The sequence below is a fragment of the Vidua macroura genome, chromosome 14, assembly GCF_024509145.1.
Source record: "Vidua macroura isolate BioBank_ID:100142 chromosome 14, ASM2450914v1, whole genome shotgun sequence".
NCBI classification, from domain to species: domain Eukaryota; kingdom Metazoa; phylum Chordata; class Aves; order Passeriformes; family Viduidae; genus Vidua; species Vidua macroura.
The window spans coordinates 1,932,903-1,951,645 of NC_071584.1; the positions used below are offsets into that span (position 1 = coordinate 1,932,903).

The 18,743-nt window shown below is 51.0% G+C and overlaps 1 protein-coding gene across 2 annotated transcripts in view; it reads left to right on the plus strand.

Annotated features, from left to right (window-relative positions):
- Window positions 1–18,743, plus strand: part of LOC128814355 (gamma-aminobutyric acid receptor subunit beta-4) — a 73,843-nt gene that overhangs the window by 40,225 nt on the left and 14,875 nt on the right. For both annotated transcript variants that reach the window (XM_053990121.1, XM_053990123.1), the window contains exon 4: window positions 8,383–8,603. In XM_053990121.1, the coding sequence (XP_053846096.1) occupies window positions 8,383–8,603 (221 nt within the window). The remainder of the gene's footprint in view (window positions 1–8,382; window positions 8,604–18,743) is intronic.

Here is an 18,743-nt window from a genome sequence, read left to right on the forward strand (position 1 = left end):
ACCTGCAGCACAGAAGGGCATAGAGTATATCCTAGAAGCCAACCCCTCCTTGCACTGCTGGAAGAGTGCTCTTCCTGATTCCCAAGTCACTGCTGACATCTGGCTATTCAGAAAGGAAGGTGGGAAAAGATCGTGTCTTTCCTGCCTGCTAGGGTGAAGTGCAGGGAGAAGGGCAGTGCCCGAAATATTTGTCACTTTATGTACAACAACTGTCATGCACAACTTCAGACTTGTAAGCTGGGCACTGGCACTTGCACCAAAACAGAAATTAAAAGCAGCATTTTGGCAGGATGCTCCCCCCGTGAAAAGTACAGTAAGTACAAAAGCTGCTGCCTCCTGCCTCAAGCAAAGGTGAGAGTCTGAAGTGACTCTGTGCTGTCTCAGGGCTGGAAAGGCTGCTGCCAGGTATTTCCTGATGGCAGGTGAACTGGTGCACGTTGAGGTCTGGGATGCCTTGATTTATCTGTTTGGAGATGGACAATCCCCTCTCTGATGAGCTTGCTGAGGGAGGGCTGTGGCCATTGTGCTCAGTCCTTCCTGTACATTCCTGTATATTCCTGTACATTCCTGTATATTCCTGTACATTCCTGTACATTTTACACCGTTCCAATTCCCTGCAGCTGACTGCAGGCAGATCCTGTCTTCTCCCCTTCAAAACAATTCCTCTTATTTCCCCTTTCCCCTCCTTCAAATGAAACATACTTGAGGACTACTTTGTCCTTTAATTTCTTTCCCAGGAATGACGGGAACAGGAGCTGGTGTTTAATCATCAAAGAAGTTGAAGCCAGCAAACTGTTCATTAGTCTCTGGCAGTGGCAGCTTGGTTTTTACTAAGTCAGATGTTCCATTTTTCTCCCTCTTTCTGGAGCATCTTGGCTTTCCTAATGTTCTTTTGTGATCTTGGACAAGGAGACCATATGTCATTTGCTTATATAGGGAAGGACTTTTATTTGGTTGCTTCTCCAAAAGGAGGTTCTTTATCAAAGTCGGGGGGGGGGGAAAGTCAAGTGGTACAGCCAGAGCTAGAGGTGAGTTGCAAAACCTCCTTTATCACTCATGCCCAGAGCCCTGCAGCAGCAAGGAGCAGTGCACTCTCTCCCCTGCAGAAAAGTTCTTGTTCCCAGTGCCTTACAAGTGCTTCGTGAAGCATCCTGGAACAGTCACCTTCACTTCCAAAGCCCCACTGAAAGGTACCCCCCTCATCTGCCATCCACAAAAATGGACCAGGCACAGGCAATATCTGTGCTGCCAGAATTGCTGTATTCTGAGCAAATATTTGACCTCTCCACACACATTATTTCAATTTCTGGTCCTGGTGCCTGAGTCTAGTGGAGCCCCTAACGAGCCTGCACACTTCTGCCCCTGGACTAGTTCAGTGCTGAGGCTTCTCTAGGTCACAGCACGAAGGAAAATGATCTGACCCAGCCTGCCCACGAGGTGTGTCTCTTAGGAGCTGTGCTGGGGATTTAGGGAGCAGCTGCTGGGAGTTCTGTTCAAACATGGAAGCAGTTGGAAGATGGAGCCTTGCAGCAGCAGGCTCAGCATCCTTGAGCTATTCTTTCCCGTGAGTTCCTTTCCATAACAACTTGATTTTCCATATTAATGCTTAGACCTTCCAAAATACTCTTATGCTCCTGACTTCATGCTTTTGTAACATCTAATTGCACAGGCTCTGTGGAAAGTTATTTCCATTACCTTGTCTTCAGTCTATTCTTGTGCAACAACCCATTGCTGAACGTCAGACTCTGCCAGAGCTCTGCTCTGTGCTTAACCCCTGCAACAGTTCTCCCTGCCTTGCTGCCTCCTGCCTCTGTCAGAGCCTCTCAAGTAGTTCTGAGAGTGTTTGGAATTATTTGTGCTCTGATGAGTAACCCTGAAGTGTCTAAAAGGAGGTGGGACACTGAGCCTGAGAGCACAAGGCTGTGGTTGTTTACCAGCTTAATACAAGCACTACAGGGAGCTGGAAAAGAGAAAACCTGACTTGTACCTGTTTAAAGTGATGTGCACTCAGTGAAGAAGTCAGCTGTGGAACTCATGGCCACAAGATTGCAGATGCCAAAGGTTGAATATTTTGAGAAATAAGACAAAATCTCATAAGAGAAAATGAGCATTTTCACTTAAGGAGGTACCAGGTCTGACTGAGGAGATCCTTAAGTCCAAATAGCTGCAGAATTAAGTATCACAACGAAGACCCTTTTAAACTTCTATTCCTCCCTGCCATTCTCTTTCCTGTTACTGAGGACAGGCTATGACTGTATAAAGGCTTTTGGTCTGACACAGTACACCTGTGTCTCCAAAACCAGCACAAACACATTTGTAAGAACTCCACTTGGGCTCAGAGCATGCTTGTGTCCTGCAAACTGACACAGGACTGCAGGAGGAGAGAGGCTCCTTCATTTTGTACCCATCCTGTCACTGCAGTGACAGAAATGGGCACGATGCCCTGTGGTCCCTTAACTTGCTGTTCCTTGTTCTGTGGACAAGGCAGTTCAGTTCCTGGTCTGAGCTGACTCCCTGAAGGGCCGTGTCCCTTGGTGGTCTGGGCACATCCCTGCACGCCATTTAACAGCCATGGCTGGCCCACCAGCAGCTGTTCTGTGTCCCCACTGAGTTATGGTGGCTTCAGATAACATCTGCTACCTCCAGCTTCAGCTTCCTCCTGCCTTCCAGGGTGTTACTGCTTCAGCAGCACCCAGCCTGTGCTCCCCATGGCAGCAGTGGCTCCTCTCCTGCATTAGTCCCCTTCCCTGGTTCACAGATCCTCTCACTGCCTCGGTCCCCCCAGACTTTGCCTTCCTCTGCACAAGCATGTTTGTTCCTCCACTCAGATCTGGCATCTTAACCCGGGACACTTCCCAGGAGGCAGCTTCGGTGTCGTGTGACAGTGCTGCTCCCGGGCTGCACAGAGCCACCGCCGGTGGGGAGGGGTCCAGGGCCAGTCCAGGTTTGCTTCCCAAGGAGCATTTCACTCCCAAAAGGGGCTCTGTGAGGCGGAGGGGGAGAAGCAGCTTATAGGATAGATGTTAATAAAGGTGTTTGGAAAATGAGCCAGTGGAAATTCATTCTTGAATTCATACCAATAGTGCCAGCTTATTTCCCTTCTTGCTGTGACTCAGCTGCTGTTCCCTCAGACTTCTCTGCCCTGTCCTCTGAGAGTCTGGGGAATCCCTGTGCATGCTTGGCTGAGTTTGTTGCCTCTGGGGTTCTGCAGGAAACACCTTCCTCCATTCATGCCCCTGCCGTGTCAACACTCCAGCCGCTCACGGCGTACACCATCTTTGGTTTTGGGGGCTCAGCTGAGCTTCAGGAAAGGCTGGAATTATCAGTATCCTTTCATCTGGAGATGGATTTTAGCACTCCTGTCCTCAGCAGCTGGTAGGACACCCCATCATCCCAGCACGTGGGGCCCCCAGGTAACCTCCCCTTCCTTTTGCAGTATTTTTTGTGTCCCTCTAGGTGAACTCTGCTCACAGGGGAGCACCTCTGCACCATGAGTGTCCGCCAGCTCTCACCTCTGCCTTGTGTGCCTCACAGAGCAGGAAGGAGGAGAGAGAAAAAAAACCTTTGGAAAACTTGGGAGCGGGGGAATGGGGGGCTGGCAGCTGGCACGGAGCTGCTCAGCAGAGCCAGGCATGTGCAGGGATCCCTCAGGGAGGCCAGGCTCAGCAGATCCCCAGCTTTCCAGCAGGCTCAGGTGCCATCGAGCTGCGGGGGGGAGCTGTGGTGCCCAGAGCCGTCCCACACACGGCTGGGCCAGGAGGGCAGCTCAGGGATGCTGCTGCTGCTGCTGCTGCTGCAGGCAGTTGAAGTTTTTCACAGAAGGAGTGTTAAAGCTCTGGAATGGCTGCCCAGGGAGGTGGTGGAGTCCCCATCCCTGGAGGTGTTTAACAAAGCCTGGATGTGGCACAGGGTGCCAGGGTTCAGTTGAGGTGTTGGAGCTGGGGTGGACTCGATGATCTTGGAGGTCTCTTCTAACCCGGTGACTCTGTGATTCTGTGTGAATCTGGGAGTGGTGCTGGAGCTGGGATCGCTGGGTACCAGACTCTGGGGACAAACCAAGGGATCTGGCCCCTGCTGGGCTGGCACAGAAGGAAGAGAGGCTGCTTGTTTTGAGCCATTTTAGCAAAGAGGCATGTGCTTTTTAGGTCAGTGAGCCTCAGCAGGGCTGAAACAGCTTCCCCCTGGCCAGAGCTGTTGATTCTGCCATCTCAGCTCCCACAGTGGGATGCGGGGCAGGACAGCCTGACATGGCCAGTTCAGCTCTGGTAGCAAAGCCCAGCTGGACAGAGTTTGCAGGTGTCTTTGCAAAGCTTGCTTTTCCTTGGGATGGAAAAAGGGAGAACAAGGGGAGGCATGCAATGTCTGCTCATATCCACTCTTCAAAAGCCCCCTTTGTCCTGTCCCAGCATTTGTTTTTTAAACAATGAATTCCAGGTTCACTGAACACTTTCCAAAGTGCCGTGCAACCTGCAGGGAGTTTCTGGTGAGGAGTGGTATCTCCCTGCTTCCAGCCTCACCTCTTCTCCCCCAGCAGGCACCAGATGAAGCAGGAGGTTGCACAGGGTGGCCTGGCACATGTGTGCCCCTTCCAGTGTGGGTCCTGCCTTCTGTCCCAGTGCTGAGTAGCTTGGCAGGGCGAGCTGGGAGCTCCCCACAAAGCTCTCCCATCCTTGCCCCAGCAGTGATGGCCATGGCCAGACTCTGGCCCTGCCTGAGCATTTTATGGTCCCCCACAAAGACCCAGGGAGATCCATCATTTGGAAGCATTTTTGTTGCTGCTGGAGCTGCACTGGTGCAGGGTGGAGAGGGTCTAGGCTGCCAGTTTAGAGACAAGGGGAAAGTCAGATTTTCCTGCGCCTCTCGTTTGCTCCTCCCGCAGCACCAGTGGAGAACTCTGCTCCCTGGGTGTGTGTGCAGAGGGAAAACCCCTCACTTAGCCCTTGCACAGGCAGCAGGGAGCTCCAGCTGTGTTGTCCCACCAAAGTGCCTCAGTGGTGAGGTGGAAGGAGGAGCTGGAGGGGTGTGTGGGCTCCAGGTGTGTTTGGATTCAAAGTTCCTCACTGAACCTGGTAAATTGGCCAACTGCTGTCAGCTGGTGATTCTGGGAACCCCAGCGTGTACTATCTGTGGCATCAGCAGGCTCGTGAGTGTCATGGATTAGTGGGAGGTTTGGGAAAGCCTCATATTAGCCCAGTGACAGATAAAACCCCACAACAAAGGCATCGTCATCCAAGGCTTGGAGGAAAATCGGGCTCATTACTTCTGATTCCTGAACCTATGAACCCCTGCATGCCTTGGCTCCATCTGGCCATTCTGCTTCCGCAGAACAATTCACCCTTGGCCATCACTGTGTGTGCTCTGGAAGGAAGGCTGTGATTAAGGTCCCAGCAGCGCTGGAGCCTGGCCAGGATGTGATGTTAGGGTGGCACATGGGTACTTCATAACTGCCTGGCCAGGAAATGGGGGATGAAGGGGAAGGCAAGCTCGCTGCTTCCTCTCCTGGATTCTGCCCTCTCACTTGCTGGAGGGGCCCTGCCAGGGCTGCCTCCAGCCCCCAGCTGTGCCTGCCCTGTCCCTCTTCCCCATAGCTTGGTTCTGTCCATCCCATTTCAGTGGCCCTTGTCCCTCCGGGGAGGGCTGACCACTGTGGGGTGGACACCTGCTCTTCCCTCTGCCCAGAAATCCTGCCTGCTGAAATCCTGTTCAGCAATGTGATGAGAGCAGTGGAACAAGAAGTGGAGCACAGGAATCAGCAGAGAGAGAGGCTGAAGGAAACCTGAGGCACTGCATGAAGCGTGGTTATCATGACACGGCTATCAAGTGCTGCCCAGAGAAATCTGTTGTGCCAAGGAGCCCAGGAAGGTTGGAGATCAGAGCTCAGCCCTGGGCTGGCTGTTCTTCCCCAGGAAGCTCTCTGCACCTGAAGAACATCATCTAGCTGATGGCTAGGGCGTAGGCTTTGCTGCCAGCACCCCTCTGAGCTTGTTCCCATCAGCCCTGGGAACACAGAGGATGTGTTTTAGAAGGTGCATTGTTCACTCTCTAAGCAGCTTGCCCTTTTTGTCTTCTGGAGATCAGTGCCACCTCTTGCCTGCTGCTTCTTGAAGGCTGGCAGGAGCCTGCAGTGACAGCAGGGTGGCCTGGTTAGGGGTGAGGTGTTGCAGGGCTCTGTCAAGGATTAGAAAAATGCAGGTCAGTGAAGGAGCTTGCCAAGATGTGCGGGTGGGGTTCTCAGAGGGGGGAATGGGAAGGATGCCTCTCTAGCCAAGTGTCCCACAGGCACGGGATGAGTCTGTTACCAACAGGAGTAAGAGGCTTCAGGAATTTGGGTGCTCTGCTCCTCTGTGCTCTCACTGCAGTGCAGCCCCGAGCACCCTGGGAGGGATTCTGGGGACAGCACCTTCCTTTGCAGGGTCCTGACCAGAATGAGAATGTTTGTGCCTCAGAGAGATGGACTGTGAGGCCTCTGAGGCAGGAGTTTACAGGCCTTTAGAAAGCAGAGCAAAACAGTTCCTTGGCCAGAAAGCTGTCACTGCGTCTTTGCTCCTCTCAAGGCAGCACAGAAAGTGACAGATATAGCTCTGTCTCTGGCGTACTCCGCACATTTACACCGTGACCTTTCCGATGTGCATGTGGGTCCGGATTTCTGAATCATAGTTAGATACCCAAAAGCTGGCATTATCCGTGATGTGGGATTATTTGAGCTTGTTTTCAGAGGTGTTAATCAAACCTGGCTTTGAATGAAGTCTGTGGGAGAAGACAGGCAGGCAGATGCCTCAGTGCTCAGCCCAGATGTTGGTGCATGAGCAAGCTCCTCACCAGCTCCTCGCACAGAACGGGGATTTGCAGAGCAGAAGGGCTCATCCTGCAAATTCATGTGGTCAAGGGGATTCCTGTGGCACTCTAGGGACTGCTTGAGAAGAGACAATATGTCTGTGATCCCAGTGGTTCTAGATAATAATAAAAAGCAAAAATGCTTTTTATTTAAGGGCTTGGGGGAAAATCTCTGATTTCTGTAAGGTCACTGTCAACAGCACTTGTGCCCACTTCCTAACTAACAGCCTATTATTCTAATGCTATCTGGTTTACCCCAAAAATCTTGTCCCCCAGCCTATTTAAGACCTGTTGTGAGAATGTTTCCTGAGAGTGTTTCCTGTCATTGGTGTGTACAAGACTCCTTGCTGTACTGCTTGTTTACCTGAGGAGAAGAAACTGTTCTATTTTGTGGCGCCATACTGTGCCTCTGAACAGGCTGATCCCAGGCCTCTGGACGTGCCCAGCAACGGGTTTGGTTTCTGCAGAGCTACAGCCACCAACAGCTCCTGCTCCCTTCCATAAAATTTGTGTGTTAGCAACAGTTTTAAGTGTCAGCTTTTCTCTGTTGGACAGGAGGGGAGCAGGAGGTTTGTATGGCATTGTGCTAGCTGGGGATGGTTTGGGAATCACAGAATTATTTAGGCTGGAAGAGACCTCTACGATTGAGTTCCCCCTGTGACTGGCCCCTGCTTTGTCAGCCAGACCATGGCCTTGAGTGCCACGTCCAGTTGTTCCTTGGATACCTCCAGGGATGGGGACTCCACCACCTCCCTAGACACGCCATTCCAATGTTTAACAGCCCTTTCTATGAAGAACTTCCTCCTGATTTCCAAATTTATGGGGAATGTTTCAGGGAAGTGCCCCTTTACCAGTGGATCATGCTCCACTGCCGACAGATTTCCTCCCCATATGTCCCTTCCTGAGAACCACCATGAACTCCTGACTCAGCTCCTGTGGCGAGGCAAGTGCTCAGAGCTTGTCACGGCTGGCCTGGCCCGACCTTGAAACCTTGGCCTCGAGGTGAGGCTCTCCCTGTGCCCTTTGGAACGGCCTCAGCTTCTGCTGAAAACAAAATTGGCTTTTACCAACTAACGAGCAGTGCCTGGACATGGGTGGATTTCCTTTATGTGACCTTTGTGTGAGGGGAGTGGGGAGCATCCCTGGAAGTCTTTGCTGGGTAGCCGCTGTTGGCTGACACCCTTTGGTGCTCCCGTAGCCTGAACTGCTGCTGGTGGTGGAGACAAGCTCTCAGCAGGCTGGCACAGCAGGACTGGCAGGCAGTTTTGCTTGATTGGAAACATAAGTGGCAAGGACAGGGGAAACAGGGGACAGAACGTAATGGCGTTTTGATCCCATTTTCACAGAACAAATCACAGCACACACCCCTCCAAAATAACAAAAAAAAAGAAAAAAACCACAACAAACAAACAAACAAAATAAAAGAGTGCTGGAGGTGTGGACCCACACACTGGGCGCCAAGGAATTCGGGGAGGTGTCGGCAGTGGCGGTGGTGAAGGGCTGGAGCTGCAGTGGCCCCAGGCTGACGTGTGCCCCTTTCTCTGCCAGGATTACACCATCACCATGTACTTCCAGCAGAGCTGGCGGGACAAACGCCTGGCCTACAACGACCTTCCTCTCAACCTGACCCTGGACAACCGGGTGGCTGACCAGCTGTGGCTGCCTGACACCTACTTCCTGAACGACAAGAAGTCCTTTCTGCACGGGGTGACGGTGAAGAACCGCATGATTCGGCTCCATCCTGACGGGACTGTCCTGTACGGCCTCAGGTGAGTCCAAGGGTTTGCTTTAATGGTTGCTGTCAAAAACAACGCCTCATTTAAACTCCTCCCGTCTCCAGAAATATTCTGGTAAGGCAAGGACCCAAAAGATACTCAAGTGCTACACGGCTTTGTGTCTCTGTTCTTTCTCCAAGTTGGAAATGGCTGCTTCTTTCAGGCCTCCAACATTTCATGTGCTGCTATAGATGGATGCTGGAGAGGGGAATAGTCTGCTCTGGGCGTTTCAGGTCACTGTCATTCATGTTGCATAACACTTCCATTTGAAACACTCATTTTCAGTTGCTCATAATTTTCTGCAAGTTTGGGCTATGGAGATGAGCCTTTGTTACTGTGATATTGAAGACTAAATTTCTGTAGGCTTTTAGTCAAACCACTTCAGTCATTTTTTGTGTTCAAGATAGGTTTGTGTAAGGTTAAGGAAAACATCTGTTTACTAGAACAATTGAGGCTTGAAAATTGATATCTGGTAGGAGAATGGTCCTCAGTGAGGACATTTTTGTGGTACCTGGAACAAATTGACATAGGCAAGTCTAAGGCCTTTGAAATTGCTGTGCTTGTGTGAAGTGGAGGGAGAAAAGGTTGGTCTTACTCTGTTATCCAGGTATGTGAAGGGGCAAGGGTAGGTAATAAAGCTAAATGGAGAAGTAGAGGGCAAAAAGGTAAATTTGCAGCTGCAGGATGCTGTAGCTGAAATCCAGGAAATTATTTTTCCAATCCTGTATTTGTTTGCTTTATTCTCAGGTTTGTTTGTTTGGTTTTTTTGTATTGTTGTTAGGTTTGTTTGGTGAGAGTTTTTTATTTTTGTCTTTTTTTTTTCCTTTTCAATTACCAAAATTCATAGCTGGCTCTTTTGACCTGCCTCCACAAATATTTGTGATAGCATCTCTGGGCTTTTGTCCCAGAGATGGAGGGAAGGGGGGAGCAAAGGGGGAGGAAAGACCTTTCCTCTTCAGAGAGGATACACCCATCCTTCCCATTTACAGTATCAGCTCTTGTGCTCTGTTGTGTTCTGTGGCAAAGTGTGACTTGCAGGGTTATTTTACACCTCTCTGAGTGGCAGGGCTGTTTTGGGGAGGGTAGGGAGGGTGCAGGCATGGCAAAGCAGGAGGCTGCCCAGAACATCATCCTGCCCAAGGTGGTTGTGCCCTGTGCTCTCCCTGCAGCAGAGCCCAGGGAAGCCAAAGGAGAAGCAGCCACTGCTGGTGCTGAGGGGCAGCCTGGGGTCCCTGGGGTCGTATCTGGGCTGGTTTTGCCTTTCAATTAATGAATGCCTTCTGCTCCAGGCCCAGAGACAGCAAAAGGTGCAACAAACCCAGCTTTGTGACCCAGCTTTGTCCCTGCTGTGCCTCTCCCTTGCCAGGACAGGTACATCCATCTCTCTCCCTCGGGCCACTGATGTTGTTTGGCTGAAACTGTCAGAGAGCCCCGAGCTGGCTTTACTGACCCACCAGAGAGACTGCAGCAGTCCCACAGCTGACTCCCCCGGATCTTCTCATTGTATTAAAACAGGAGTGGAGGCCAGGCAAGAGGGTGTTTTGACTTGGAGGCAGGTAGGAGTATAAATTCAGGAAGGAGGGGGCAAAGAGTGCTGCTGAGCTCAGGCTGCTCTTTGTTGCTGATCAGCCCACCTGAGCACAGAGCTGCCTCCTCCAGGCTGGTGGGCAATCTCTGCACACACCTGCACAGCAGAAGCACAAGTGTATTTTTATCAGCTGCCATTTAGTCAGCTCGAAGAACGAGCAGGGTGAACCTAGCAGCACAGCTGCCAGGCAGTGCCAGTCCTTGGAGGCTTTTGGGGGCTGGGACACTGTGCCAGCTCCTCATGCACTGTCCCTCCCATTCCAGCTCCCTGGAATGACCTGTGCAAATGGGAGAGAAGAGGAAAATTGCACCCAGGCCAAAAGAAAAAAATGACAGCTGTTTGCCCACTATTTCCAGGGCCTCAGTAAGAGCCGCCTGTGTTGGTTTAACTTTTGGCTGGTTTTCCTGGAAGCTGTTCCCTTGCCCCTGGAGAAAATGGCAATTGCAAAAGTGATGCTCTGAGCAATGGCAGCTCCTGCTCCCCAGCTGTACCTCAGGTCAGGATGGCTTGCTGAAAGCACTGGGGTGCCCTGAATGCTTCAAGTCCCTCTGGCTTTGCTCACAGTGGTAGGAAAGGGATTTCTTTGGGGCTGATTTCTATACTGACTCCTGGGCCTGAAATCTTGCTGAAAACAGGGAAAAAAAACTAGGTCCAGTTTTTTTTCAGGTGATCCTCCTGAAAAACACACAGCAGGTGTAAGCAAGCAAGAAAACAGTCCCTGAATATCCACCTGAGCTCCCCTCCTCTCTGTAAATGTGCAGCCAGGCTTGCCCTGCCAACAGGAAGAGAGGTGCAGGTCCAACCTGTGCTCTGAAGCCTGTTCCTGCCTTGCATTTTGTGGAGGAATTTATGAAATGGAGTTGCCCTGATGACAGAGGGCCAAAGGAGGCAATACCTGATTCTTTTCCTTTGTTTTCCTGTTTTCCCCCGAGCAAGATCCCACATCTCCTGCTCCTCTCCCTTCTCGCCAGTCGCTTCCCCCTCCTCTGAGCTGGTCCTGTAGCAAAGTGACTCAATCATGCTATTTGTGGCACAACAGTCATTTTTTTCCAGCAGGCTCTGATGTCAGAGAGCAGGGAAGGATGACATCCTGGCAGGCCTCTGCCTTCAGCAAGTGTTCCAGGGACCAGCAGGACCAGGCTCAATCCCTGGACCAGACCCCAGGGTCCCAGTTAAGGCACACCCAAGTCATGAGGAGTTGCTGACTGCTGTGAGAACAAGAGCAGGCTCCAGATAACTTGTTTGCACGAGTAAATGAAGCCCTGTAATCCACTGTGAAAGCTGGGTGTCAGAAAAGCATGTTCCTCTCGGTTTTGGTGGAATTAGCAAATTAATGGTTGAAGGAAGTGCAATCCAGCTCCATCTCAGGGAAGCGTTCCATACAAAAGCTTACTCCAAAATTAATTCCCACCGGGCTCACATTAATAGCTGGCTGCCAGGTCTCCAACAAAAGGAATGAATAAACAGCAGCAGTGATGCTGGGATGCGGGACTGGTGTTTCCTACCCCCTTCCCCAAGCAGTTGCCAGATGGCACAAACCCCAAACAGAGCCCCGAGCCAGCCCAGAGGGCAGTCCCAGCCCTGCAAGCACGGACGGGATGGGAGGATGCAGGAGGTGTAGCCTAGCACGGTGGTGCCTGCACTCACCTGGCCCCTGAACACCTTGCTGGAGTGAGAAGTGCCTGTGGAGCACAGGAGGGGTGTTCACCCATGGTGTGAAACAGGGGAGTGCAAAAATGGTGTGGAAATCCTGCAACACAAAGGGAGGCTTGAAGGTGCTACCCACAAAGACACAGCTGCTGGGTGGTGGAGGGAGGTGGATAAAACAGTGAGGAAAATCTGGATAGCACTGACTGAATTTAATATATTTTGCCACCTAATGGCTTTTTTTTTTTTTTTTTTTTTTTTTTTTTTTTTTGTCAGAAATTGCATCGGTTCCTTCAAATTTTGAACAAAAAATTAGGGAGAATTTTTTTCATTTAAGAAAAACCATGCCAGCGAACATTGATGTTTCACTTAGGTCAATATTTCCCTCACTCTTACAAGCTGCTTTACAACCACCATTGATGTTTGAGTAGCAGAATTGCCAAGGCTTTCTCTGGACCTCCAGACACTGTCTGGAGCCCTGCCCCAATATTCAATAAGCTTTACATTATCACACATTCAAGCTATCCATTGGTCTGGGATTTTTATTTCCTTGCCCAGACCATTCAGCATCCATTTGGTAGTGAAACAAGTCGACACTTGTCAAGTGCTGATGTCACCAGCATTTTGCTGTCTGTTTTCAGAGACCTAAAAATAGCAACCACTGTAACAATGCTGAAATTCTCGTGTGGTAATTGGGGAATCGTATTTGAAACCAGCTTTAAAACATCCTTCAGGGAAATCTTGAAGCCATTTGGTTTTGTTCTAATTAGAGGCAGAACTGGATTTTTGGCAAAACAGGTGATTGGAGGAGGCCAGGCTGCATCCCTGGGCTGGTGGGGAATCTGGGATGTTGGGAAGCAGGCAGGGAGCAGCGTGGACGATGCCTGGCTGGCGAGGGGCCAGGCAGTGTAAACTGAGCAACTGGAAAACTGCAGAGGAATTTGGTGGTGGAGGCTAAATCCTGTGTGGAAGGAAGGAGGGATCTCCTCCTGCGAAGTGGGGGTGTGCTGGGGAACGTGTGCATGTGTGAGGTGGGGGTTTTTATTCCTGGCCCTGGTGATGTAACGAGGTGTGCTTGAGGGATGAGTCAGTTCGGGAGCACGCAGAGGTGCCAAGGCACCGTGGGGCTCCAAGCCCAAGGAATGCTCTCCTGGGGAGGCAGAACCCTCTCATCAGTGTAAAAAAATCCCTTAAAGCAAGAGGGAGAGAATTGCCATGCTTCAATCACCTCAATTTTTTTTAAGCTGAGAGATGCTGGGTGTATCTGCTTTGGCAGCACCTCGTTTCTGCTCTCCGTGGTGACTTCTCACCAGTCAGCTGCTCCTGGGGGCCACCAGACTCTCACTGCTGACCCACGTGGGGACCAGACCTCGCTGCTGGGCAAGGCAGCAGCCAGGGCATCCCTCTGGCTCACCTGGCACTGTGGAGCAGGGCAGGGTGGTGTCAAACATCCCACCTGATGTCCCCATCCAGCCTTGGGGACACTGCCACAGCCCCGCGTGCCACCCCAGAGCCTGCCCTGCTTGCTGCCCACGGCTGGGGCTCCTCCTGGGGGCTTCTCCATAGCCCCCATCCCCAACCTGCCCCTTGATCAGGATCTAGCCCTGGCAGTGTTGCATTCCCCAGGTCTCACTTGGAGCTGCTGTCTGTAGCCATGCCCTTCTTTTCTCCATGGGTATTCATTGATTTTCTGCAAGAATCTGGCCTGATGGGTTAAGACAGGAGTTTTTAATACTGAGGAGTTTTTTTTCTGCACTGAGACCACTGAGCAATTTTCTTCTCCCATCTCACAGGCCAGCAGGGAAGAAATCCACTATTTTTGCTTCCCTTTCCCTCCCTGTGAGAGGTTTCTCTGGAAATGTGTGAGATGATTCAGGCTCTACCCTTCTCTGGGAGCTCTGCCTGCTCCGTCTGCAGGTTAGACAAAGGCAACAGAAATCACACCCATGGCAGCTGGGGTGCAAAAAGTTGGACTCATATCCATCCATCCATCCATCCATCCATCCATCCATCCATCATCCATCCATCATCCATCCATCCATCCATCATCCATCCATCCATCCATCCATCCATCCATCCATCCATCATCCATCCATCATCCATCCATCCATCATCCATCCATCATCCGTCATCCATCATCCATCCATCCATCCATCATCCATCCATGCATCATCCATCCATCCATCCATCATCCATCCATCCATCCATCCATCCATCCATCCATCATCCATCCATCCATCCATCCATCATCCATCCATCATCCATCCATCCATCCATCATCCATCCATCCATCATCCATCCATCCATCATCCATCCATCATCCGTCATCCATCCATCCATCCATCATCCATCCATCCATCCATCCATCATCCATCCATCATCCATCCATCCATCCATCCATCCATCCATCCATCCATCATCCATCCATCCATCATCCATCCATCCATCATCCATCCATCATCCGTCATCCATCCATCCATCCATCATCCGTCATCCATCCATCCATCCATCATCCATCCATCCATCCATCCATCATCCATCCATCATCCATCCATCCATCCATCCATCCATCCATCCATCATCCATCCATCCATCATCCATCCATCCATCATCCATCCATCATCCGTCATCCATCCATCCATCCATCCATCCATCATCCATCCATCATCCATCCATCCATCCATCCATCCATCCATCCATCCATCCATCATCCATCCATCCATCATCCATCCATCATCCATCCATCCATCATCCATCCATGCATCCATCCATCATCCATCCATCATCCATCCATCATCCATCCATCCATCCATCCATCCATCCATCCATCCATCCATCATCTATCCATCATCCATCCATCCATCCATCATCCATCCATCATCCATCCATCCATCCATCCATCCATCCATCCATCCATCATCCATCCATCCATCCATCCATCCATCATCCATCCATCCATCCATCCATCCATCCATCATCCATCCATCCATCCATCCATCCATCCATCCATCATCTATCCATCATCCATCCATCCATCCATCATCCATCCATCCATCATCCATCCATCATCCGTCATCCATCCATCCATCCATCCATCCATCCATCCATCCATCATCCATCCATCCATCATCCATCCATCTATCCATCATCCATCCATCCATCCATCCATCCATCCATCATCCATCCATCCATCATCCATCCATTCATCCATCATCCATCCATCATCCATCCATCATCCATCCATCCATCCATCCATCCATCCATCCATCCATCATCCATCCATCCCTTGGAGCTGGTCCTGGGGCCTTGTCCTGCTCCCACCCCCAAGCCCTGCCTTGGGCCAGCTCCTTAGCACAAAGATGTGGAGGTTGGAGAAGAGTTCATTAGGTGGGTGAGGGGGAATCAGGGTTTAATTAAGAGCTCAGCTCCCCAGTTGAGGTTAAGGATAGATCCTCTCCTGCATTTTTGCCTCTTAGGGTTGGGATGATGGATTTAACAGGAAACACCTGAAGAAAGTTTAATAATATGACATTTCTCAATAACCTTAGAGGATGTGGAAGAAATTGGAGCTTACTAAAACAGGACAAAGCAGCAAAGCCAAAGCTGCTCCTCCATCCTCAACATCCTTGCATCTTTGCAAGAACAAAGGCAAGCACTCTCCTGGCTGGAATTGCTGCCTGTGCTACATCTCCCATGAGTCTGAGTTGTTTATTAGCAGGAACAGAGGTCAGGGAGCATCCACTGTCTCCTGAGGCAGCTGGTGTGCCCTGAGCCCCCAGCTCACCCTGGCAGCACCTCTTCCTCTTTCTTCCTGCATATCCTGTCCCAGCCACCACTCTTGAGCCCGTCCCTGGGCTTTTCCTGTTCTTTGCCACCTCCCATAGGTTTAAGTTTTGCTGTTTTAGTAATGCAACTTGTGCCAGCCTGATGATCTTGAAGGGAGATACTCTGTTAAGTGCAAGTCGCTGATATCTGAAACAACTGTAGGAGAAGAAGCTTTTTAAAGGTGTTCCACCACTCTCTTGTCTCCCAGTTCAGCTGGCAGCTGGCCAAATGCATGGTGCATTTGGGACGGAATAAAGGAGCACAAAAACCTTGCAGTCAAGGCAGCTCAGCTTTGCACTTTCCCAGGGTGGAAAAATGGTTGGTTAAGAGGAGTGGTACCCTGAGTACTAGATTAGAAAAGCTTCCTTTTCCTCCCATCTGAGTGCAGTGCACATTGTTATTTATCAAAGGATGCCTGTGCAAGCACAGATGCTTTTGGAAACAGAGTGACCTTAGCAGGATTGTGCCAAGGCTTGTGGAGTCAGTTTTAGGCAAACGACACAAGGGGAAAATATTCCATATCCTTGCCTTGCTCTTGGTTCAATCATGACCTCCAAGAGTTTGCAAAGATCAGACTGTGTTAAAAGAATGGCAAAATTCACCACGGGTTTATAAATCCCTCCAGGCCCTTGGAAGTTTGTGCTTACTGCCAGGCAGAAGGTGACATTTGCCAGCATGTTTTTTATGACTGACTTTGAGAATGTACAGAATAAGAACTCGGTTTTGGTTTTATTCCCATGTTTAGCAAAACAGTAATTTTGCCTCTCTTTCTACTCTTAGTCACCAGAATTCCTGTAGGAGTCTAACGTGCCCCATGGGGCGAGCCTGAATAAGTCCTGCACAACCTGAGCTTCCATCCCTTCTCCTTATTGCTGCAAACTGCTGAGAGCTTTGGGAGTCTGCATCCCGAGGGGACGGCAGCATCCTTAGCTTCTCGGGAGATCTGGAATCCAGAAAGTTGCAACCAGCAACTTAAATGTTTGTCTTTGGCTGTGTGAGAGTGTTTGTGTTAGCCCCTGCATCGTGGCACTTCATCCAGAACTGGGAAATGGGGTGAGGTGTTTGCTGGCTGCGTCTCCCCTGGAATTAGAAAGGCAGTGGTGGGGGGATTTGTGCTGCTCCCCTCCTGTTCTCAGCCATAATGAGTTTTAGTCAGCATCCTTTCCAAGCCAAAGGTGTTGGGGAATGTTCCTGGACACTGAACATCAGTGTCCTCCACAGGCAGTTTGTTTCCTGGCTTTGCTCCGTGTCCAAAACAGTCCCTTGGGCATCCCCAGTTAGAGCCCAGCAGAGGCTGGTGAGCATTCCCAGCAGGCTTTCTGCATGCAGCCAGACCCTTTCTGTGGGGTAGAAATTGCACTGTAGACCAAGACTGTTCCAAGCTAGTTGACACTGGCCACAGAAGCCAGTGCCAGGCATTTTTAATTTGCTGGGAATAGACACAGTCACAATGCAGACGTTTATTTTGTGAGGATGAGCTTTAAGGGGAAAGCCCCCCACTCACTTTAGCAATGCCTCAAAGGAAATGGTCTTCTCCCCTTTCCCACTCAATCCTCCTTAGAAAGCCTGGACTTCCTCCTTTTGCAATCAGGTCACATTTTTGGGAAGTAATCTTTTACCCCTCACACTTGTGGCTGTGAGCTCGGTTCTCCCAGCACGCTGGAGATGATGCAGAGGGTGAATGGGTGGCTCAGGGCTTTCAGGGCCTGCAGCAGAGGGAGAGCTGGCTGGGGCAGGAGCTGAATGGGCAGCTCCCCTGAGGGTGGCCAGCACCAGGGCAAGGAGGAGGGGGAAAGCAGAGCCTGGACTGCAGCAGGGTTTAATGGCAGCTTGGAGCTCTATGCTGCTCTATGCCTGTGCCCTTATATAATCATTCTAAATAAGACAGAAGAAGCCATTAATAAGTAAACAGTGATGAGGAGGATCAGAGGGGGAATGAAATGGCTGGTGGTGTTCATGTCAGAGAACTGAAATATTGGTGGAGAACTGATGGTTTGCAGCATCCTGAGTGCTCCCTTTTGAGATGCAGCTGTGGTGGGGCCATGCTCTGCTGCTGCCAGGCTCGGTGCAGAGCAGCAGTCGAGGTTGCACCACCCTCCCCGTGCCAGCATCTGCTCTGGCCATACAAGCTTCAAGAGGGCAGAGCTTTCCTCTTTGGAGTTCTGGGTGTCCTCATCAGACACCCAGAACTAGCCCTGTGTGACTTAGAGCTCCATGGATGTTTTTCTAGAGGTGGTCTCTACCTCTCCTGGAGATGAGGGCACTCTCCAGGGTGAGGTACCCATGTTGCTTTGCCTTCTGCTTGATCCATTTGATGCTGGCAGAGAGAGGGATCTCCATCATCCTGCCTGAGCTGCTCAACATCTCATCCATGTCCCTTTTTTCCTTTTTTCTTCTCTTTATTTTTTGGTGAGATGCACGGTGCTGTCTCCACAGCAGTCTCCCCCCAGATGAACCGTGTTTGCCTGCCAGCTGTGCACTGGAGTAGCAGGGCAGTGAGGCCTTGGCTGCTTGGATGGCACAACTGCCTACAGACCTCAGGAGAAGCAATTAGGACCAAGGGCATGAATGTCTTTTTTTTCTTTTTTGTGGGGAAGGAGCTGTAAAAGTTGTGAATGTGAGGGACTGACCCCGAGGCCTGTGGGGTGGGCAGGGAGTGGGGGAGGGAAGGGGAGCTGGAGGGTGCTGTGGTGGTGGCCAGGCTCGGTGTGGAAGGCACTGGACGCTTCACTGAGCGCGCGGCGCGGGAGAGCCGCTCCCTCCACGGGCAGTGTCTCTGTGAATCGCCGTCAAAGCAGATGAAATTTCACACCACACAAATTTCTGAATTTAAAAGGGGAGGGAGGTGGGTAGAGAAGCGGGAGAGGAGGAGGGGGAGGGAGAAGATGCGGGCTGGCCGGGCGCCAGCGCCTCATGCTAGCGCCACGGGGAAGGTGGCATCCTTCCCTGGCGTTCCCTCTGGTCCCCGTGCTCCCTGCTCCCTTTCACTGTGCTCACGTCTTCTGGAGGCAGTGTGCTCTGTCTAGAGCTGTTTACAGGATGATGGTTTGTTCCCTGTCTCCTCATCTCCCTGC